Source organism: Ambystoma mexicanum, chromosome 8 (assembly GCF_040938575.1).
Source record: "Ambystoma mexicanum isolate Mex_15411 chromosome 8, UKY_AmexF1_1, whole genome shotgun sequence".
NCBI lineage: Eukaryota > Metazoa > Chordata > Amphibia > Caudata > Ambystomatidae > Ambystoma > Ambystoma mexicanum.
In genome coordinates, this window is record NC_090929.1 from 444,123,634 (window position 1) to 444,147,931 (window position 24,298).

The following is a 24,298-nucleotide window of genomic DNA, read 5'->3' on the forward strand; positions in this document are numbered from 1 at the left end:
AAGCGCACCGTTCTGGGATGAAGAGTGTCAAGCTGCGTCAGAGAATGGGAAAACATCACAACAGATCAGTGGGTGTTGGACACAGTGAGGTACGGACATTCTCTACTATTCAAATGCAAACCTCCAAAGTGTCCACCGATACCCCTACCCCAACCACATCTGAACAATTTGCTGCAGGAAGTAGCACTTATGTTACAAAAAGGTGCCATAGAGTTAGTCCCTGCATCGCAGAAAGGCCAAGGGGTATACTCACGGTGTTTTGTGGTAAAAAAGCCAAACGGAAAATGGCGTCCCATTCTCGACCTACGCGACCTCAACAAGACCTTACAGAGCCAGAAATTCAAAATGCTCACGCTGCAGGAAGTGATCAGGTCCGTTCAAGTGGGAGATTTTTTGGCGTCTCTAGATCTACAGGAGGCGTACTTCCACATCCCTATGTGTCAAAAACACAGGAAGTTTCTGAGGTTCATGGTAGGCCAGACACACTACCAATTCGCAGTGCTCCCGTTTGGTCTCAAATCCTCCCCAAGAACGTTCACAAAATGTTTGGCACCCGTGGCAGCCTGGCTGCGAAAGAAAGGGCATCATGTATACCCGTACCTCGACGACTGGCTTGTGAGGGGATCCTCCTCGGCGTCGACCAACGACAGCGTACAGACCACCTTACAGCTTCTGCAATGACTGGGGTTCGCAGTGAACTTCGAAAAGTCCTCTCTAAGGCCATCAAAGAACTTAAAGTTCTTGCGTGCTCAACTCGTAACCCAGTCGGGAATAGTGAAACCTTCCCTAGACAGAATGTCAAAGATCAATCGACTGACGAGTCAACTACGCTTACATGGCACACTTTCAGTGAGGAAGTATGTGGCGATCCTAGGATCCATGGCTTCTTGCATCCACTTAGTAGCCAACTGTCGATTGTTCATGAGGCCTCTACAGGAATTCCTAGCGGACAGATGGAAGCAGGCCACGGGCCGGTGGTCAGACAGGATAACCGTCGACGACGACGGTATCATCCGAGCCCTCCAGTGGTGGAAAAGCGTTCACAACCTGGACAGAGGGGTTCCTCTACAAGAACCAGAATTTCAGAATACCATCATCACGGACGCATCCCTGACGGGCTGGGGAGCACACATGGACAACTACCAAACCCTGGGCAGATGGTCTCCCACCGAATCACGCCTACATATCAATGTGCTGGAACTGAGGGCAGTGAGATGGGCCTTGAAATCATTCCTCCCACATATCAAGGGGTCGAGAGTGAGAGTGCTGACAGACAACACGACAGCCATGTTCTACTTGATAAAACAAGGCGGCATGAGATCCAGGACCCTTTCTGTGGAGGCTCAAAAGGTATGGCATTGGGCTTCGAAACACAACATATCTATAGTGGCTCACCATCTCCCAGGAGTGAAGAACGTACAAGCGGATTCCCTGAGCAGGAGCATGGCTCAGATACACGAGTGGGAGATGGACACCATTCAGCTTCAAAAAATCTTCAAAAGGTGGGGTCACCCCTCAGTCGATCTCTTCGCAACGAAAGAAAACAAGAAATGCGAGCAGTTCGCGAGCAGATGGCCTCAGAAAGGATCCCTAGGGGAAGCGTTCTCATTTCCGTGGACAGACAAGTTCCTGTACGCCTTCCCTCCGTTTCCCCTTATACGGAGGACAATACAGTGGATTCGCAGATACAAATGCTGGGTCATTCTAGTGGCACCGTATTGGCCGAGACAACCATGGTTTTCCGACCTACTACATCTGTCGTTGGAACAACCGATATCTTTCCAGAAAGTTCCGAATCTCCTATCCAGGGACAAGGGAACGGTGTGGCATCACAATCCGGACAGCCTCAACCTGACGGCCTGGCTCCTGACTTTGCAGAATTTGGCAATTTGAAAGTCTCGTCGGATTGCCGGAGAGTTCTACAGGCGGCTAGGGCTCCTTCCACTAACAAGTCATACATATGCAAGTGGCGAGGTTCTGTATGTGGTGGCAAGCACAGCACGAAATACAGCCTTTGGAAGTATCTCCTGAACAAATTTTACTGTATCTTCTTCACCTAGCAAAGAGTGGGCTATCCTCGTCATCCATCAAGGTGCACCTGGCGGCCATCTCAAGGTTCACGAGGAGGAGACAGACCTCACCGTTATTCAGCGACAGACTGGTGAAACATTTCATGAGGGGTCTCTTGGAGTCTAAATGTGGTGTTAGCGGCCTTAATGAAGCCTCCTTTCGAACCAATGTCCTCTTCATCCATGCAGTTCCTATCGTGGAAGCTGGCTTTCTTAATTGCCATTACGTCAGCTAGAAGAATGTAGGAATTACAGGCATTAGTCATAGACCCCCCATATATGAGATTCTTTAAGGACAAATTGATACTATCAACTAATCCTACTTTCATCCCGAAAGTGCCGACGGTCTATCACAAACACTCGACCATTGCTCTCCCTACTTTCTTTGCAACCCCGTCGTCGATGGCGGAAAAGGCTCTTCATACGCTTGATGTGAAAAGAGCGTTAAAGTTTTATCTGCAAAGAACGCAAGAACTCAGAACTACCAGACAGCTGTTCATCGCATATGGTCCGTCGACGAGAGGAAGGGCAATTTCCAAGCAAGGACTGGCTCGATGGGTCTCGTCGGCGATTGCTTTTAGTCACTCCAAGGCCGCGAGACCCCTACAAGGGCACCCTAGAGCCCATTCCACGAGATCGACAGCCTCCTCCGCGGCGCTATGGGCAGGAATTCCTCTGACAGACAACTGCCAGGCGGCGGCATGGTCAGTCCCACACACGTTCACACGCCATTACTGCCTGGAAAGGCAGCATGCGGATGAAGTACAGGTGGGAAGGGCAGTGCTGCGCCATCTTTTTCAATGAGGTAAGCCAAATATGGTGAAGCTGTTGTCTTTTACCTTGCCTATGTTGGTATTTGCACTGGGAGTGGTTTGTTTTTTGTGATGTATGTTGCATTGCATTCTCACCTCCTTCTTCTAGGATACTGCTATACAATCTATTCTAAGCATGTGAATCCATGAAAGATCCAATGCTGGAGAAGGGAGTAATTTCTTACCTGTAACTCCATTTCTCCAGCGTTGGTATCTTTCATGGATTCACATGCGCCCACCAGCCTCCCCGAAATGCAATGTACAAGATATGTGCATAAACAGGTTCCCCCCTTTCTACTTTGGAGGGGCCGAAATCTGACGGGACCCGCGGGGGCGGGGCTTTTATACCATTACGTCCTATGGGGCATGCGTGGACGGCCCCGGAGAGGACGTAGATTTGGATAGGACACACAAGTGTCGGAAGTTTTTTCCTATAGGAAACGACTATATATGTGTACCGAGGGTTCCCAGTCTGACGACGGGGAATATTCTAAGCATGTGAATCCATGAAAGATACCAACGCTGGAGAAATGGAGTTACAGGTAAGAAACTACTCCCTTATTTTTAAACCATTCGTTATAAATACAACACTTCCATTAAACTTAAACACAAACCACACGTCAAATATACTACAACTAACCAATTCACATTGTACAGTATGTATCAAGGTAAGTACCCTGTGCTTGAATGAACCGGTGTTATGAACAAAACATGTTACCGTGAATACGATTGCGATCACTTTTTGACAGTTCGGTCTACTAAATAAACGCGTATCTGTGACATGAAATGCTACCGGGGCAAAAACACACCTAGCACCTGAGATACCCAGAGGGAGTTGGAGGCAGAAATCGCAAACAATATTTTGGTTATGCAGACAGAATCGAGAAACACTCAGAGACAAGAGTTCAAAAGTCAAGGGCCGGAGCCAGGGTCAAGTGACACTGAGGGCCTGTTGCCGAAGATCAGTCAGTTCACGATCCAATGTAGCCAAGAGTACTTCGATATTGTCAATGTTCAGAAGCAAAAGTTATAAGAAGGAGGGAAGACCAGGACTAGCCTTGGAAATGAAGAAAAGGGGTTCACCCAGTTTCCTCAAGCAGAACACAGTACCTTATTCCAATGGTGCAGCTGGTGCCTTGGCAGTTGTTCCTGTTGGTTTCCCGCAGACCCCCGATTCCTGGAGCTTCATTGTGAAGGAGGACGTCTGAAGGGGGTCTGCACCACACAGGGATGAAGCCGGCAGCAGCGACAGCGAATAAAAGGTGTGCTCCTTAAAAACAGGAGAGGCTCTTCAAATGGCTATCCGGACCACTGCAGCCGTGTGCAGCGATTTCGACCAGGGTAGAGGATCCTCTGGCTGTGGAAGATGAGCTGGTTATCCCCACCAGGCTCAAGGGAAGAAGACTCCGGACTGGATCTTCTCTTAGTCGTTGAAGGGTAGCTAGCTCAGGACTGCAGCAGGGCTTCACTGGGACGGGATAGTTGCAGCAGCCGTCGTTCTCTCCACTTCTCTTGTAGTTCCAGTGGCGACTCTCTGACTTCTAGCCCAAGAGACCTGCCTATTATGCGCAAAATCCCCATCACACAGCCTGGCTGTCAATCACCCAGCAGGGGGGTTGTCCAGCCCGGACAACCACCTCAGCCAATCATGGCAAAGTATGACTTGGGTTTCCTAGGATACCATGTGCAGGGTGTGACTACACCCCTCCCTCACATTCAGCCCACCTAGACACCCAGGCGCCTGGTGGAGGGCTTCTGAGCAGAAGCCCGCCAAAAGACGGTGAACAAAGAAAGCGAACCTAGTTTGCCGTGCAAAGTAAAACACAAGAAGGACTTTAACAAAAAGAAATGGTGAAAAAACCCAACCAGAGCCAAAAGAAAGATGATTTTGTCCAGCGGGTTTGTGTTAGAGGATAATATAATAGCCAAGGACACGACCACGTTTATCTAGTATAATCGCGGTAGGATAGTTAGGGTAGATACCACTGCCACCAGCCAAGTCTAAATGTTAAAAGAGCGAAACAATGCTCTAGGAGGTACAGATAAAAAGGGATACAAATTAACCATTTCCAGTACTCCATGGAAGTTGGGGTGTACTGGATCTGTGGTAGATTGACTAAGTAAAGTTAATGGCAACTTTACCCTTTTCTGGGGGACTGTAGTCGGCCTCAGAAATGGAGTTGGGGGAAGTCTCGAAGACAACCCTGTGCCACGGCACCGAAGGTGCTTGGTGACACAAAAAAAGAAGGGGGCTACTGAAGTGGTGTACTTCAGAGTCCACAATCACAAAAACAGAGAAATTCACATGGCAAAACATAGGTAAGAGTGGGGGAAAAGCTCACACTCTTACCAAGTGGAAAAAAATAAACTCCAGAAGTCCAGCAAAGCTGCTGGGGGACTCACTAGGTGAGGGGAAATTAGCCATAAATGAGAATTCTCCCTAACACTCACCCCCACCCCCAGACTAAGGGACAGCAGGATTTAATCCACTCCTGGATGGACCTCATACCTCTAGTCGGTTACAAACATCCTAGAGAGACCATCAGCATTTTGGTGGTGACTTCCTGCTCTGTGCTCAATGGAAAAATCAAATCCTTGCAGGCAGATTGACCATCTGAGTAATTTTGCGTTTTCAAGGGTTTAGATAGAAGTGCACACTTATGGTAAGTAAGTTTAGTAAAGAAATTCGAGGATTATTTTAAATAATTTTTAGGTGCGGGGGAGGAACTGGATTTATGGCACAAGACCCCGACAATAAACAGTAAAAAAGAAAGAGGATTCAACTTGGGAACCCTCCCGTCCCCTGCACACTTTCAAATGTTTGGATTAATCCAATACAGTTGTTCAAATTGAGTTATACGCATTGTACATATTTTTGTTTCTAACAAATATGGTCAGACACAGAAGTGTGTGATAAAAAATATATATTTATAGCCAATCTATATTATTTTCAACAAGAATTATAGTTCAGAAACAGATTATTTACAGTGCATAGAAACAAAAATGGAATCAATAGATGAAGCTCAAATTGAGGAAAAATAGAGTCAAAATTAAATGACGACACGTTTCGAGGAAGTTCTCCTCTTCTTCAAAAGGCCAAACTTGGACTCTTAACGTAAAAGGAAAAACACAAATTCAGTAAAGAAAATATTGTAGACACAATTCATAACATATTCAATTTTACAATTTAGAAAATTTAGTGACATTTGTTGTAACATGTCATAATATGCGTTGTAATACATGCAACATTATAAGGTGAATTATGTGGTCCATGCTTGAGAGAGAAACTGAAGGTCAATTGATACACCCCTTCCTGTAAAATAGACAGTAAAGCGTACATCATATTATAGTTCAGTGGAAAGATCCCTCTAATGGGACTTGTCAAGTGGATGGTGAAACATAAGCTGAAGTGAATATATAGGGGAAAAAAAGTTAGTAGTTCCTAAGCTCAATCGATCTAGTGGGGAAGTAATGCGAAATTTGTTACCTTTGTGAGTGGAAAGTGCCGGAAACAAAGAATCCGACGGTGCAGGAAAAATAAGTAGACGGACTGTCTTCATATAACAGTTAGTTCCTAGAGACACGGCCAATTCCCAAAAGGATACTAGAAATCTGTAAATAACAGAGCCTGATCAGTTTGAAGTTCAATGTTCAAAAGAAACGGACATTAGTATGAATAAAATCGAATAACATACCGAACCAAAATGTGAATGACGATAATTAGTCAAAAAAAGGAACCCACGTAACGTGTGGACCTCAAATATCCTGCTGTCGCTGTAGCAGTGCCTCAGAATGTGGGAGTTCTGTCACGCAAATAAACAAGCTGAACAGGAATGGAGTCCTGATTAGTATAAAATACTCAGCAATCTGATATGGAGTAGTGAAAACGTAAAGTGATATTTAATAAAGGCAAACTGAAATGTTAAAAATTACCATGATAAGGATGTGCACATGGCACAATTCTTGAAGCTGATGTCAAGATAGTGCAGCCGGTCAACAGCTGAAGAATCCGGCAGTAATGGATTAGGTACAGTACCAACTAAAGAAAGTGTAACAAAAAAAAAAAAAATATATATATATATATATATATATATATATATATATATATATATATATATAATGAGACTAAGGAACTTTATCCCTGGTCCCTAGATAGACAAATGCTAATGCATTCGCGCGTACCTGGAGCATGGGGGGACAATCCTGAACAGGGTCTGTCCAGCCGAGCAGTTTGTTGTTCACGAACCATGGAAACAGCAAGTGACCATGGAGATAAATAGAGGACTAGAGTTATAGATAAAGAAGAGGTACTAATAAGCAATCAGGCCGAAAAGATCGGCCATCTTGAAACGAGGTTATATGTTGTGATAGAGTATGAACCTCTAGATCTACAATAACTGGGAGTCATTTGAATCGAAAAGCGCGAAATAAGATCGATTGAAACGAAAAATTTGTGCGGTGCAGATACCTAGTGTAAAATATAAACCGGGCATTACAAATCCTAGTCCGCACATAGTAGAACGGGGAGAGGGAAGCTAAACATTTTTTTATTGGTTTACCGTGTGAAATAAAATTGAAATAAGTAATGGAAAAAAGGGGTCATAAATTGGGCAGAACGCTCTGATCTAAGAGGGAAAAACAAAAATAATGATCAAATCATCAAAGTAAGGTTACTGAATGACTGCGTGTAACCTCTCAGTCTATAGTAAGTGGAGGATATAAATTCACATTATACACGAAGAGGGAGACTAACCCTAGATCTCTTTTTCAAATGGAAGACATAGTACAATGTGACAATCTCAGTCGGATAAACGCATTTAATTTACAAGAGGTCAAAATTTAATGTGATAAGTTTTTTTTAAAAAGTGACATACATAAGAGTAAAGAATAAGAACAATTTTTACATTGAGTTTGCAGGCAATGATTTTTATGGCAACCATCTATTAGTCTCAACAAAGAAGTTCCTTAGATCACAGTCAGACACTAGAATAGTAATGTAACTTTCAAGTTTATGTTGTTGAAGATCAAGCATTCCTTATTGACAAATTCAAATCACAAAAAACAGTTCAATGTGAAATCTTCATTTAAACCCCAGGGCTGTAAAGAGCTTAACTTGTCAATCCAATACGCCTCTCTTTGTAGTAAGAGTGATGGTAGTCACCTCCTCTTGTAGGTCGTTTCACAACTTCTAGCACCTGGTATTTTAGTTGGGCAATTGAATGTTTCTGCATGTTGAAGTGGCGGGCTACCGGTGAGTATTGGTTATTACATCTTATGTTCGACTTGTGTTCAGACAGTCTTGATTTGACAGGTCTTTTGGTCTGTCCTACATACACTTTGCCACAAGGGCACTTCAACATATATATGACACCTGATGTCAGACACGTGGAGTAGTCTCTTAGTTTGATTTTTTGACCATTCCTGGGGCGAGTCACTACATTACCTTTGATTGTGTTATTACAGTGTATGCACCCTAAACAGGGGAAGGTGCCTAGTTTTTTGGTGGCTAGGAAAAGTTGTTTCTCTTTTGGTACTCTTTCAGCTTTCACCAGCTTGTCTCTTATATTTTTACACCTTTTAAAACACATCATTGTAGGTCTGGGGAACTATTCCAATGTTTCTTTATACTTTTTGTGATCTGAAAACTCTGTCTTGAGAATTTTGATATGTATAAAAGTGGGGTATCGGTAACATCAGATTTAGGTTTCAATAAATCCGTACGAGAGATCTCTGAAGCTCACTCTTTGGCAATTTCCAAAGTTTCCGGTGGGTAGCCTCTGTTCTGAAATTTACCAACACGATTTGTGCATTCCTGGGTCAGAAATTATTCTTTTCAAGCGTAAATCAAATCCTTGCAGGCAGATTGACCATCTGAGTAATTTTTGGTTTTCCCCTTTCATTTGCATCAGCCATCTCAAGGGTTGGTGGTCAGTCTGAATGATGAAGGTAGATCCATACAAATATGTCTAAATCTCTTCAGTGACCACACAATAGCAAAGCATTCTCTTTCTATTGTTGCCCACCTTGTTTCAGGATCCTTTAACTTCCTACATTAGAAGCATCAGTTTGTACAATGAAGGGTTGGTGGTAGTCTGGAGCTCTTAGGACTGGAGCTTTACAAAGGGCTTTCTTTAGAACTTCAAAGGCTTGATTGCACTCCTCATTCCACCCGACCTTTTTAGGAAATTTGGGAGAGGAGACGACATTCAAGGGAGAAGCTATGGTCCCATAGTTCTCTATGAAGTTCCTATAGTACCTAGTGAGACCTAGGAAGGCTCTCACTTGGGTTTGAGTAGTAGGGGTGGCTCAGTTTTGTACAGCTTGTACTTTGCTAGGCAATGGCCTTATTTCACCTCCTCCTACCTCATGTCCAAGGTAGACCACTGAACTCTGACCAATTTGACATTTGCTTGCCTTTATGGTCAGATGGGCCTGTTCCAGAGCCTGCAATACATAACCTAGGTGTTCAATATGGTCTTTCCATGTAGGGCTGAACACTGCAATGCCATCCAAGTATACCATGCAGAAGTCCTCCATCCCATTCAGAACTTGATTGACCATCCTCTGAAATGTAGCAGGTGCATTCTTTAATCCAAAAGGCATTACCTTGAATTGGTAGAGGCCAACTGGGGTGGAGAATGCAGTTTTCTCCTTGGCATGGTCTGTCGGGGCTATTTGCCAATGGCCTGACGTTAGGTAAAATGTGCTGAGGTACTTGGCTGCACCAAGTTTGTCCACCAGCTCATCTGTCCTAGGCAAAGGATGGGCATCAGTCGTGGTGACTGCATTTAGAGCTCTATAGTCCACGCAGAATCTCAACTCCTTGGATGCTGCCTTTGGTACAAGCACAACTGGGCTAGACCATGGGCTAGTAGAGGGCTCTATAACCCTGATTTCAAGCATCTTGTTGACCTCATTCCTTATGTGGGATCTGATATTGTCTGGCATTCTGTACCCCCTGCTTTTGACAGGCAAACAGTCACCAGTGTGTGTCATGCTGGCACCAAGGGGTCAAACCTGGTGAAAGTGAGAACAGGGAGGCAAACTGATTTAACAGTAACTTGCACTCATCCTGCTGGTCAGATGTGAGACTGGAAGAGAGATTAACTCCTTCCACTTGCTCATCTAAAGGTAGGCCTCTGAGGAGGTCAGGCAGAGGTTCACTCTCCTCCTCCTCCTCCTCCTGAGCTGAAGCTAGAAGCAGAGCTCCTATGTCAGGTCTAGAGACATAAGCCTTTAAACGGTTGGTGTGAAAGACTCTGGGAGCCTCCTTAGGATTGCCTAAGTCCACCAGATAGTTCACCTCTCCAAGTTTACCCACAACCTTGATGGGTCCTATCCATTTGTCCTGCAAGGCCCTCTGCCTCGTTGGGACCATAACAAGAACAAGCTGGTCTTGAGTAAACTCAACCATGTTAGCCTTCTGGTCATGCCAATGTTTGACCAGAGCTTGACCAGCCCTCAAGTGTGACATTCTCCGCTGGAGACCCATCACATAGTCAGTCACTCTGACTGGCTTGGGGGAAGGAGCACTCTCCAACCCCTCCTGGATCAGGGCCAATGGAGAATTTCGAAGGGACTGAATCCTACTCCCTCCTGAGGGACTTCTCTATAAGCAAAGAGAAGGCATGGCAGTAGAAGGTCCCACTTTCTTCTAAGGGGTTCTTCTAAAGCACCCATCATGCTCTTCATAGTTCTGTTAAACCTCTCTACCAGCCCATTGGTTTGAGGGTGGTAGGCAGTTGAGAACTTTTAGGCGACTCTACAGGTTTTCCACATGGTTTGCATGTAGTGGGACATAAAATTTGATCCCCTGTCAGATATCACCTCCATAGGAAAACCCACTCTGGTAAAAATACCAAGTAGGGCCTTAGCCACAGCCGGAGCCGTAACAGTCCTCATAGGTATGGCTTCAGGAAATCTAGTGGCATGGTCCACTACAACCAGGATGAACCTGTTGCCTGAAGATGTGGGAGGGTCAAGAGGACCAACAATGTCAATCCCAACCCTCCCAAAAGGAATTGCCACCACTGGGAGAGGCACTAAGGGTGCCACATTCTTGGACCCACTCTTGCCAGAGGTTTGGCAAGTTTGGCAGCTTCTACAGAATTTGTCTACTTCTGTACCCATCTTAGGCCAATAGAAGTATAGAGATAGCCTTTCTTTGGTCTTCTAAAAACTTAAGTGACCATCCAAAGGTAGGGCTAACTGCACAAACTGGAGTCGGTTCACTACAGGTCTTTTGTAGTCTCCAGGGGTTGACTCAGTTGGTTCACTGTAGAAGAGGCCATCCTCCCAGTGTAAGCTATACTTCCCAGGCTCAGTCCCTTTGAGCTGAGAAGTGGCCTGTTGGCAAAGACCTTCCAAGGTAGGACACTCTTTTTGTCCCTTACTGAAATCTTCCCTGTTGGGTCCACCTTCTGCCAGTAAAGACTGCAGCTCAGGATGGTCAACAGGGTCAAGATCTCCTACCAAGGTAAGATCCTCTTCTAGATCTGATTCCTCAGTATCTAGTTTTACCATACAGGTTTGAACCTTGCACTCAGCCTCAGCTGGTGTGGGAGTCACAGGTGTGACTTTGGACAGTCTCGGAGATGTCCTTCTGGGCACAGGAGTGCTTGCTGGTTTCTTTCTGGCAAACTTAGGTTTCCCCTTTGTCTTTTCTTGTCCTGCAATGGCAGTAAGTCCGTCCTGTGGACTTGGGGTGATAGTTTCCTCTATCATGTCCCCAGGAGAGCCTCTTAAGGTTATCTCCCTTGCAGACCTTGTGAGCGCCTGCTTCCATCTGCTGGAGGGATTGGGGGTACTAGACACAACTCCAAGAGTTTTAAGGTCATTACCCAGCAGGACCCTCCCAGGTACGTTATCTTGCACACTTACAGGTATCCTGACAGTCATGTCATTAAACTGGTTGAGAGCTGGTAACTGGGGAACCATTTGCACAGGGCCTCCAGCTAACTTGGTTAAGTGTTTGGGTGCCTTAGCAACATCCTCCACTTTGAAAAAACATTCATTAACCACAGTTATGCTGGCTCCAGTGTCTCTGATGGCAGGGGTCTCCTGACAATTCACAAGAACACGATCTTTGTAATACTCTTTAGGATTATCTGGGATTGAGTTATAATTCTGTTGTTCCCAAAGACCCAAGCACACTAAAGAAACACTAGCTGAGACTCTCATGGGCTCATCAGCAAGTAGCTGAAAGTTTCCACTGGTCATAGGTACTTCATCCACCTGGGAGAAGGCTAAGGAGACAGTGTTGATCCCTGAAGGTTTACCCTTACACTTGGGATCTCCTTTCACATGGCCAGGTAACCCACAAACAAAGCAATTCCCAAATGCTCTGTGGAATGGGGGTTTGCTCTGACCTCCATCTGGTGTGGAACCAGGTGGTACACGAGCCTGATTCGGTTTACCTTGTGGCTTACCCTGGTTATGTTTGGGGCCCTCTTTTGGATTGGAATTATTGGAATTCTCTTTTTTGTCTTTCTTTGGCTGCTTTCCCTCATCCTTCTTCTGAGTAGCCCCAGAATCCTTGTGAGTAGCCCTGTTGGCAACCCACAAGTCAGCAGCCTTAGCTAGTTTCTTAGGATCTATCTCCTTCGAATCAGCCAAGTGCTGTCCAAGCTCAGGAGAGCAGACATCAAAAATAGACTCCAACATTACAAGATTCCTCAAACCTTCATAAGTGTTCACTTTGTAACACTTAACCCAACTATCTAAGTTTTTCAAACATTCACACACCCAGGTAGCCCAAGGGGTACCATCATGCTTTTTGAGGGTTCTAAACCTCTTGAGATACTGGGAAGGGGTCTTCCCAAACCTAGCTATTAATGCTAGTTTCACACACTCATAATCCTGTTTTTCCACCTCCCCCAATTCCATTACAGCATCACTTGCAACAGGGGGGAGCCTAGAGAAAAGCCAAGGAATCAACTGATTCCCTGAGATACCTTGAATCCCATGATTGTACTCAAACATTGCTAACCAATCCAAAACATCAAGTTTAGTCTCATACATACCAATCATCTCCTTTGGCATACGGGGTCTATTAGGGCTGGAAGACCTAAAAAACTCTGGGAGAGAAGCATTTTCTAGAGACAGTTTCTTCATTTCTAGTTCATGGTTCAGCTCCATTTCTCTGAGCCTTAACTCTTGATGTTTCATGGCAGTCTGTGCATCAATAGGTTTCACTTCCAATTCAAGTCTAATTTTCTCAAGTGCAATAAACTCAGGAGTAAGTGTAGGGACCTGTGGGGGTCCCTGTGGACAGAGGTTGTGCTTTCTGAGCAGGCAAAGGAGTTGTAGGGTTTCCTAACAAGGACTCTACTTCTTCTAAAGTAACACTCTCAGAATCAGAAACATCAAAATCCACATTTGCTGGAGTGGTAGGTCCTTCTGACCCACTCTCCAGACTTTTTCCCATTAACTTTGCAACCAGTTCAGATTTCTTTCCTTTACCAGAGAGATTCTTATCCCTACACATGGTTCTCAGAACCTCAGCAATATAGAGTAAAAGACTCTCTTCAGTGTTGCTTTCCATATTTGACATGATTCTTTTAGTTACATAGAATTAGTGGTGTTAGTCTTGTGGTTAGTTGAACCTAAGCAACAGTAGCACTCTAAGTGTAATCACTCTACTTCCAAATCCTCACCGCTGTACACAAGTGTTAGGCAGAATCCTGTGCAGTGCCCTTAGGGACCACTACACACAATTAAGACCACCGGTGGCAATACAAGTTTTTACCTTTGGTACAAGCCTGTACTACTTGAGTGGTAGCAGTGGCGGAGCAGCCAGGCTTATCTCAAGAGTATATGAGCAGTAGCAGAGATTACACAAAGGGACCACAATTACTGTGACTCAAGCAAACACTGACTCAAGGTTTCAGGTAGAAAAATATAAGTACATTTATATTTAAACCATTCGTTATAAACACAACACTTCTATTAAACTTAAACACAAACCGCACGTCAAATATACTACAACTAACCAATTCACTTTGTACAGTATGTCTCAAGGTAAGTACCCCATGTTTGAATGAACTGGTGTTATGAACAAAACACGTTAACGTGAATACGATTGAAATCACTTTTTGACAGTTCGGTCTACTAAATAAACGCGTATCCGTGACATGAAATGCTACCGGGGCAAAAACACACTTAGCACCTGAGATACCCAGGGGGAGTTGGAGGCAGATATCACAGGCAATATTTTGGTTAGGCAGACAGAATCGAGAAACACTCAGAGACAAGAGTTCAAAAGTCAAAGGACCGGAGCCAGGATCAAGTGACACCGGGGGCCTGTTGCCGAAGATCACAGTCAGATAGTTCACGATTCAACATAGCCAAGAGTACTTCGATATTGTCAATGTTCGGAAGCAAAAGTTATAAGAAGGAGGGAAGACATGGGAAAGCCTTGGAAATGAAGAAAAGGGATTCACCCCTCAAGCAGAACACAGTACCTAATTCCAGTGGCGCAGTTGGTGCCCTGGCAGTTGTTCCTGTTGGTTTCCCGCAGACCCACGATTCCTGGAACTTCGTTGTGAAGGAGGATGTCTGAAGGGGTGCACCACACAGGGATGAAGCCAGCAGCAGTGACAACAAATAAAAGGTGCGCGCCTTAAAAACAGCAGAGGCTCTTCAAATGGCTATCCGGACCACTACAGCCGTGTGCAGCGATTTCGACCAAGGAAGAGGATCCTCTGGCTGTGGAAGAGGAGCTTGTTATCCCCACCAGGCTCAAGGGAAGAAGACTCCGTACTGGATCTTCTCTTAGTCGTTGAAGGGTAGATCGCTCAGGACTGCAGCAGGGCTTCACCGGGACGGGATAGTTGCAGCAGCCGTCGTTCTCTCCGCTTCTCTTCGGTTCCTTGTAGTTCCAGTGGCGACTCTGACTTCTAGCCCAAGAGACCTGCCTTTTATTCAGAAAACCCCATTCACACAGCCTGGCTGTCAATCACTCAGCAGGGGGGTTGTCCAGCCCGGAAAACTACCTCAGCCAATCCTGGAAAAGTGCGACTTGGGTTTCCTAGGATACCCTGTGCAGGGGGTGACTACACCCCTCCCTCAAATTAAGCCCACCTAGACACCCAGGCGCCTGGTGGAGGGCTTCTGAGCAGAAGCTCGCCAAAAGACGGTGAACAAAGAAGGCAAACCTAGTTTGCCGCGCAAAGTAAAACACAAGAAGGACTTTCACAAAAAGAAATGGTGAATAAACCCAACCGGAGCCAAAAGAAAGACGATTTGGTCAAGCGGGTTTATGTTCGAGGCTAATATAATAGCCAAGAACACTACCACGTTTATCTAGTATAATCGCGGTAGGAAAATTAGGGTAGATATCACTGCCACCAGCCAAGTCTAAATGTTAAGTGAAACAATGCTCTAGGAGGTACAGATAAAAAGGGATACGAATTAACCCTTTCCAGTACTCCATGGAAGATGGGGTGTACTGGATCTGTGGTAGATTGACTAAGTAAAGTTAATGGCAACTTTACCCTTTTCTGGGGGACTGTAGTCAGCCTCAGAAATGGAGTCGGGGGAAATCTCAAAGACAACCCTGTGCCACGGCACCAAAGGTGCTGGGTGACGCACAAAAAGAAGGGGGCTACTGAATTGGTGTACTTCAGAGTCCACAATCATAAAAACAGAGAAATACACATGGCAAAACATGGGTAAGAGTGGGGGAAAAGTTCACACTCTTACCAAGTGGAAGAAAATAAACTCCAGAAGTCCAGCAAAGCTGCTGGGGGACTCACTAGGTGAGGGAAATTAGCCATAAATGAGAATTCTCCCTAACAGTATGCACAGGAGTTTCCACGTAATTTGGTTGGGGTTCGTCCGGGGTAATCGCGTGGAAACTCAGCGCACACCCCGTCCGCACCCCAGCCAAATCGTGTGGGAACTCAGCGCGCACCCCGTCTACACCCCAGCCAAATCGTGTGGGAACTCAGCGCGCACCCCGTCTGCACCCCAGCCAAATCGCGTGGGAACTCTGCGCGTACCCTGTCCGCAGCCCAGCCAAATCGCGTGGCAACTCGGTGCATAGCCCGTCTGCACCCCAGCCAAATCGTGTGGGAACTCAGCGCGTACCCTGTTCGCACCCCAGCCAAATCGTGTGGGAACTCAGCACATACCCTGTCCGTACCCCAGCCAAATCACGTGAGAACTCGGCGCATACCCCGTCCGCACCCCAGACAAATCTCGTTGGAACTCAGCACGTACCCCGTCCGCACCCCAGCCAAATCGCGTAGGAACTCTGTGCGTACCCTGTCCATACCCCACCCAAAAATCGCCTGGGAACGCAGCCTGTACCCCAGCGTGTACCCCGTCCGCACCCCAGCCAAATTGCGTGGGAACTCGGCACATACCCCGTCCGCACCCCAGCCAAATCTCGTTGGAACTCAGTGCATACCCTGTCCGCACCCCAGCCAAATCACATGGAAACTCAGCACCTACCCCGTCCGCACCCCAGCCAAATGGCTTGGGAACTCAGCGTGTACCCCGTCCCCACAGTTTTCACGCAATTTGGCTGGGGGGGGGGGGTTGTATGCTGGACCAGAGATGGCGCAGGGGCTTGCACCGTGTTAGGCATTTCACTAGCTTTTTACTCCGCGTGGGGGCATGTTGGGGGCGTTACTGGTACTGCTTGATGTTCCTTGTGCCACAGCTAGTGAGGACTCGGGAAATCCATGAATACGCGTGCTGCACAATTGTTTTTGTGCCACGGCTGGCGCACACATGGCGCACACTCCTTCACGGCGCGCTGCGTTTGTGCCTTTTATGCGCTGGATTCCATGAATCGGGCCCATAATGTGCTACCCTGTTTGGTAGCAATTATGTGCAAATGGATGAATCGATGCATATACATAGTGCCTGCTCAGGAATCTGAGCTATCAAAACGTGTGTTAACATATTTGCACATTGAAAGTTACTTGCCCGTTTAGTCGATCATGAATGGTTCTGCTTTGCAATCGGGACTCTGTACTTTAGTCCTCCATTTGTGTAAGAAATGCAGAAAGACAAGTTCCATAAAGCAGTCAATATAATCGAACAGGTTGGGTCCACACAGCTGATGTGGGACACCATGAGTCCATATGACCCTGCTGCTATGGTAATTCTGTAGGCTCCCTGCCAAGCAACGTATCGGGTTCAAGGCACTGTGTATTGTGCATATGGATTGGGTGCTGAGTTTCTTCAGAACAAACTTGTTCTGTATACAACCTCTAGGCTTGTCAGTTCTCAGGATCTCAGGACTCTACAATCTTCGAGGTTCAGGCTTGCTCGTACGTACGTACGTACGTACGTACGTACGTACGTACGTACGGGCGGGCACGCTTTTTCTGTGGCTGCGGCAAAGGCCTGGAACCAGCCTCCCCTCCCTTTGCGCAGCACTGAGTCTCACATTCTGTTTCGCCGTGCACTTAATGTTTTAATTCTGTGAACTGGACTCCTTCCTTCTCGTTAACACCAAGTTGCCTTCAGGCTTATGTTGCGCTCTACAAATTTCGTTAAGAAAAGAGAAGGCCTGCTGTAGGCCTTTAATGATGGCGGATGCCCATAAAATAGATTTTAGTCCACTTCCTTTTCCTTCCCAAAGCAACAACTACTGAGTTTTCTTTGCTCTGGTTTCACTTTTTTGTTTTAATGAATTTGTCATGAAAATCGGGGTCTACAATTGAAGTTCGAACTCATCAGAGTGTGAAGTTGTAAAAACAGCTAAAGGAAAGAGTTGGTGGGTTTAAACAAATTGGACAGAAGTGCAGAACCATCTTTTGGATTTGGTGGCCATGGATGCAGTGTCAAAAGTAACATAAGTCTTGAATTACTTAAATGAAATTAAAGGTGCTACCGCTGCCGCCATTTATTAGTTCTGTCTGACCTCTGCTCACGTGTTTGTGTCCCGATTCACATTTTATTGCAGCCACAGCACTCTGTCGGGTGCATTCCTTTATTTCCCTGTGCGAGAAGAAATCGCAGGCTGAGCAGCACCCATGGCACAGCCTCGAGGGAACATAGCCTTGCTGGGAGTAAAACCCACTGCATTTAATATTTTTGATTGTAAATAAATATTAACTACAAAAGAGGGACTGTCCAAATGTTAATCTGCACTTGTTTGAGATATGTTTAGGATTTCAGCACATTTTCTGGAGTAAGTCAACATGCATGGACATGTCTACATCATGGTTTAACTGGCAATCTTAACCTATTAAATATCTGGGAGAAGACTTTTGTGAATATCTTAATTGTCTGCAGAAGAGAAATTTGAAGCAAATCTTGTTTCAGATTGGAAGGAAAGTTTCTATCTGGCTTCCACTTCCAATCTTGATGATCTTGTAGATGAACATCTGGTATTGCCTACATTTCTTTCTTTGAAAACAAGCGTACTTTACAGTCTGGCTGTGTTTGGAAGATGGTTAGCAGAAGAGTGATTTGAAACCCTTGCCTACTACATAAAAGGGCATGTGGCTGTGCCAGATCTGAAAACGTTCTATTACGTATACACTGTTCCATAACTCTCATTAGTGGTACGATAATGTTGCTTTGTTCCCATATGCTAAATTGGAGTGTCCATTAGCCATATCCTTGAATTTGAAGTCTACTCTGTTTAACATGTGCAAAGAAATAGAGCAGAAATGTATGTGGCCAGCATTTCAATCACTGCATAGCATAAATTGCTTGATCAAACATGAGGTGCCCTACCTTGTAGCTTGTGATGCCTCTTGACCAAAATAACTGTTTTATGTCAGATTCAAGCTCAATTTTAAGTAGGGGCATTTCTGTAAACCGGTCAGTTCAAACCCCTGACCATTACCTCATCTCTTGCAATTTATTTTACTATAGCTTGTGACACCTGTCTAGCAAACATTTGGCTATGTTCTCCAGTGTTACCATGTGAATCAAAGTTGACCAACTATAGAGGAAACAGTTTTGAATGTTGTATATTTGATCTAAAACTGACAATATTGTTGGGAATAAAAGCCACAAACAATTGGAAGGTTTGCTTAAATCTACCCGCTATTCTAATGATGGAATTGTGCCATCCAATCAGCAGATGTCCCTCATACAACAATGGCTCTGATGTGATGAATTGGCAGGTTATTCACAAAATCTCCTAGAATAGTGAATCAATTGGGTACCAGCCAGTCATCGGTGACCACGTAGATAAATATCTTCGGTCACAGTGTGTCAGCTAGGCTGCAGAGGTCCTTTCTAAACTGATGGCCCAGATGGGTGTGCAGGACACCCGACCTGTGAGACCACACACATGTGAAGCATGCTCGCATTTTCAAACTCTGAGGGTTTTCACAGAAGTCGATTATTTCACCCATAGGAGCTCTTGGGTTCTATGTTCTAGTTTTGAGACTCTATGCCAGTTTTCCACACTTGGAAATGCTCAGGCCCTGGGCCCAAAGTTCTGTGGCTTAATATCTTTCTACATCTAGTAATGTTGGCTTGAGGGCCAGCTTTCAAGATCTGATATGCTCCCTGGCTTTAACATTTCAGAGAGGAACTCAAGATCCTCCTCTTCACCGAATGGCTCCTCCCTAACACCTAGGTCTATACACTATGTTCCCATCCAAACCTGAGGTAGGGCAATCGGCTCTCCTTTTTCCTCCCGTGGTTGTTTTTAGATCTTACTGCCAAATTTCCCTCCCTCTCTCTTCCCTGTTATTGGCGTCTCACTGCTTTTATTGATCCCTTGATCTCCTTCTCTTGCTGTGTACTTCCACCTATGACTTTTAAAGTACCCTTTGCTTTCCAAACCTATGTCGGTGCTCAATGAATACCCTGATAATATTAATAATCCATCCTTAATTTTTGAACCACAGAACTACGACCAAGGCCATGAGCGTTTGCAAATGCAGAAAATGAACATCTCCCAAGAGTTGCACCTTAAGCATTAGTGTTCCCAAGTAAGGATCTACAATGAAATGCAGAAGTAGGTTCTAGATAGTGAGTTTGTGTCTTTCCTCACCTTGGATCTCTCAGGATTCAGGTCCTGCTCTTGCGAGGATTCAAGTCCTTGCTCTGATGCCTATCTTTCACACCTGATTAGTCTGCATTTGATCCAGGAGGTGGTTATGTTCAACTTGGAAAGACTCAGTTTTCGAACTAAATGCAAAGTTCTTAAACTTCCCAGATCAGCCAGTTGCATTCTTTGGAATGTAATAATTGTGTGTTTATTTACTTTCTCTCATCTACAGCTTTTTCACATCGACTTTGGACATTTCTTGGGACATTTTAAAACCAAATTTGGAATCAATCGAGAGCGTGTACCCTTCATCTTAACTTATGATTTTGTCCACGTCATTCAACAGGGGAAAAGTGATAACATCGAGAAGTTTGAAAGGTAAGGTTCGAATGAGTGAGAGGACTAAGGCTTATATGGTCAAAATCTGTGTGTTCCAGGACAATGCTTTCCACCATTTCCACAAGGATCTCTGGTCCTTGATAATGACTTGGAACATTCTCTGAGCTGTGCTCTGTTCCCTGTTCAGTGGATCTGTTACCTGCTCTGCCTAGGATAGCATGGAGGTTATTGTACTTCCTGTTTGATAGCCCACATTGGCAGATAGGTCTATTTTCTTATAGCTGTTTTCCATTGATTTTAGAAGATAGAAATGGTCTCTGCATCTTCCTTGATAGTAACTGCTGGTGGGTACTAGATAAGGGGGAATGTATGTTATTTAGTTGCATAGGTGTTATAGATAGGAAAGCACCTGATCCATGCAGAATTATCTTGTTGGAATTTCTATACCCTGGAAATGATTTCTTTGTTGTATTAGGTGATCTGAATAAAATTCACATTTTTCAATCTTGTTGCAAAGAAAAACGCCAAGCTTTAACCCCTGCTCTTAGGTTGAATAGAACAATCATTAAGTAAACATTTACAATATTTCTAGCAAAAACCTACCACCAGTGTCTCCTTGGTAAAAACCCTTTCCCTCTCACCCAAACCATCCTGCATATAAACGTTTTTCCCATTTCTGTGATTAAACCCCTTTGTTCTGGCTCCCGATATTACCTATTAGTTGTATATGCATAAAGGATATTCATATTAATGCTTCCCTCTCCCCACATTCTCTTATAAAAGTAGCCCACTGGTGAAATTGCCACTTCATTTCTTTCCAATTTTAAGATCACTAATATGCTTTTTCCTGCAAAGCTTCCAAAATCAAAGCCAAATTTCTGAATGCGGCTTCACTAGGTTGTTGTGCTATGGTAAAAGGACCTTTAGCTGTACTCTCTAGGCTCTCTTCAAAAATAACATAAGCCACATCTCAAGTAATAGAGAGCAGAAATCATATTCGGAATCGACAGGGAAGAAACCAAGAGCGAGTTAACAGAAAAACAGTCATCCTAATTGACAGGGAAAGAGGTTCTAAAAAAGTCCTCTCTTACTAGCCAGGAAAGACAGCACATTAGAACACAACATATTGTTTAGAGTGGGTCTTGGGAAATGTACTACAGTGGTTACATCTGCTCAGAGGAATAATTAGTCTTGCATTGCAATAAAAATATCCCACATTTCTCTGGTTGATTCACCATTGCCTTTGAGATAGAATATTTCGATTAACTCCAGATCGTACATATCTACCAAACAATCTTACATTTTAAGTTTCTTTGCCTTCAGTTTCTTGGGACAGTTTTCTTGCCAACCGTTACTTTCTTGACTTGCCCGATTTGGACTATGGGCAGGGTCTTGAGCTCTGTGGTTCTGCTGAAAATAATCTGATTGGCAATTAGTTCCATTTTTACACTTATGGTAAGAAAGAATCCCTTGGGGTAAGGCCACCATTTCGCTATGAAAGCAGTTGTGTATATTATGGTACATAGTCCATTGGGGATTGACAGCTGTTAAGGAAGTTTTTGTACGACCCTCTGTTGAGGACACAATAATCACTGACTTTAATGGGGGACTAATACACCTGACGTGAAAGGGAAGCTAAAACACCTCTTAAAGTGTAGGTATTGTGGGCAACCTAAGGGGAATCCTATGCCTAATTGGGAAACGAAACGCTAAGAAGTCAACGGTTCCTAAAAGTGGAAGAAGAGTTCTCCTAAAGTACCTTCGACTGAGGCTCAGATATTTGACAAAACACCTTAACCTTATGAGGAAGAGGTGTTGCCCGAGGTATTTAATCCCATGATCACGCAGAACTGCAGAATTTACTTGCAGAAAGGGGACACTCTAAAGAAGAATTCAGCCAGGGCCAGAGAGAGTGTCCATCTCTGGAAGGCCTAAGAAGACTGGCATGTTGCCAGTTGGAGGATGAGCCCCTGGAAAACATAGGATTTACTGGCAAGGTGTGTCACTGCAAAACAAGCCCATAGGTCCACATAAGTCGACTCTGAGGCTGGTGAACCCTCAGTATGTGAAACACCTCCTCCTGCAGTTGGTGCATGAAGTCCCCCTCGCAGGTCATCTTATGACCAAGAGGACTAAGGAGAGGTACTCTCTCTCTGGCAGCAGGTTTATCCTGGTGGGTGTTGATCATGCCACCAATTATCCTGAAACCACCCCACACAAAACAGTAACTTCCAAGTCAGATGCAAGAACGTTATTGGGTACTTGACTAGGGTTGGCTTCCCTAATGAAGGTTTCTGGAAGAGGCACACACCGTGTGTCTATATGCAGGCCATGTGGAAGGAGTTTGGGGTGTCATACATTCTCATCTGCTTACCATCCACAGACCAGTGGCCTGTTAGAGAGATTCAATAGAACTCTCAAAAGATAGTTTGGAGCGCTTGAGGAGCCCCAGATAAGGAAGTGGGACCTTCTGCTCTCATGCCTATTTGCCTACAGAGAAGTGCCACACAAAGGGGTTGGCTTCAGCCCCTTTGATCTTCTTTCTGATCACTGTGTGAGGGGACCCTTGGCCATAGTGAAGGAAGGGTAGGAGACGCCCTATACTTCAACTACCGTAATGTAGTAGGCTATGTGCTAGGACTAAGGAAGAGGGAGGCCCAACTGCTGGCTCGGGTCAATGACAAGTTGAGGAGTAGTCAAGTACCGTATGACCAGAACAGTTCTTGTGCATTTTACTCCTTGGACACGATCTTGCCTAGAGCCTTACAGAACAAATGGACCGGTCCGTAACAGATTGATGAGAGACTTGGTGAGGTAAACTATTTGATGGACCTTGGAAAGCATAATCAGTGTCCTAAAGTGTTGCACGTAAATAGGTTGAAGGCTTTTATCACAAGAGGTGAAATGGGAGCCCAGTTTCTGGCTTAAAATGGAGAGGAAGAGGAATCTGAACCGTCCCCTGATCTGTTCCAAGACATTCCTTAGATGGCTCCATTGAGATTGTCAAGTTGTGCCCTCAACTGATTTTGCAATAACAAGGTGAGGTGAAAACTTGGCTAATGCAATTTGCCCCCTTGGTCTCACTTACTCCAGGCCTCACACCTTGGTGTCGGCATGACATGGACTCTATGGATAGTGTGCTCATCAAACGTAGGAGTTTTAGGATGTCGGGCGAGGTAAGATCACGCATCAAGTCTCAGTTCGAAAAGATGTTTGATTTAGGGGAGAAAGAGCTCTCGAATTGTCCATGGTCCAGTCCAGTGGTTCTGGTACCAACAGATTTGAGGTTATGTGTGGACTATAGAGCTCTTAATCCTGTCAGTGACCTGTGGTCATTCCCTTCCACAAACTGGGTGCTGCCAAGTATCTCAGTGACGTTTACCTTGCTATGGGGTATGACGAATATCCCTTCCAGAAAATGCCAAGGAGAGGACTGCAGTTTTCCACACCTGCAGGTCTTTAATGTCCTGAATGGATTAGATAATTTCTGCATGGCACATCGGCAAGATATTGCAGTACTCGGCCCTACTTGGGATGAATATGTGAAACACCTTGAGATTGTGCTGCAGTCGCGCTTGACCATCAAGGTTACCAAATGCCAGATTGGTCAAGGTTCAGTGACCTACCTTGGCCATGGGGTTGGTGGGGCAAGATTCAGCCTCTACCGAATAAAGTACAGGTTGTGCAAGACTGGCAGGCTCCTTCCACCCAAATCCAGGTGGGTGATTTTTTAGGCCTCGCTGGGTTTTAGCTGCCACTTTAACTGCACTTGCCACTCCTAAGAAGCCCAAAACGGTTACTTGATCAGAGGGGTGTGAGAATGCCTTTCAGGGCTTGAAGGATTCTCTTTGCCAGGCTCCTGTTCTCAGGACACCTTACTACCTTTATTGCACAGACCAATACCAATGACACTGGAATAGGAACAGTCCTCTCTGTTAGATGACAAAGGCAGGGAACACCCTATATGTTTTATGAGCCGTCTGCTTAAGGAAATGGAGTTTACAGGGCTTTAGGCCACAGCAGAAAAAGGAGTGTTTTGTCATTGTGTTGGCCTTTTGGAAGCTGAGACCCTACCTCTTCGGGACACACATCACCATACAAACTAA

The 24,298-nt window shown here is 45.0% G+C and overlaps 1 protein-coding gene across 2 annotated transcripts in view; it reads left to right on the forward strand.

The window, feature by feature from the left end:
• Positions 1-24,298, forward strand: part of PIK3CD (phosphatidylinositol-4,5-bisphosphate 3-kinase catalytic subunit delta) — a 764,407-nt gene that overhangs the window by 674,506 nt on the left and 65,603 nt on the right. For both annotated transcript variants that reach the window (XM_069610020.1, XM_069610019.1), the window contains one exon: positions 20,086-20,231. In XM_069610020.1, the coding sequence (XP_069466121.1) occupies positions 20,086-20,231 (146 nt within the window). The remainder of the gene's footprint in view (positions 1-20,085; positions 20,232-24,298) is intronic.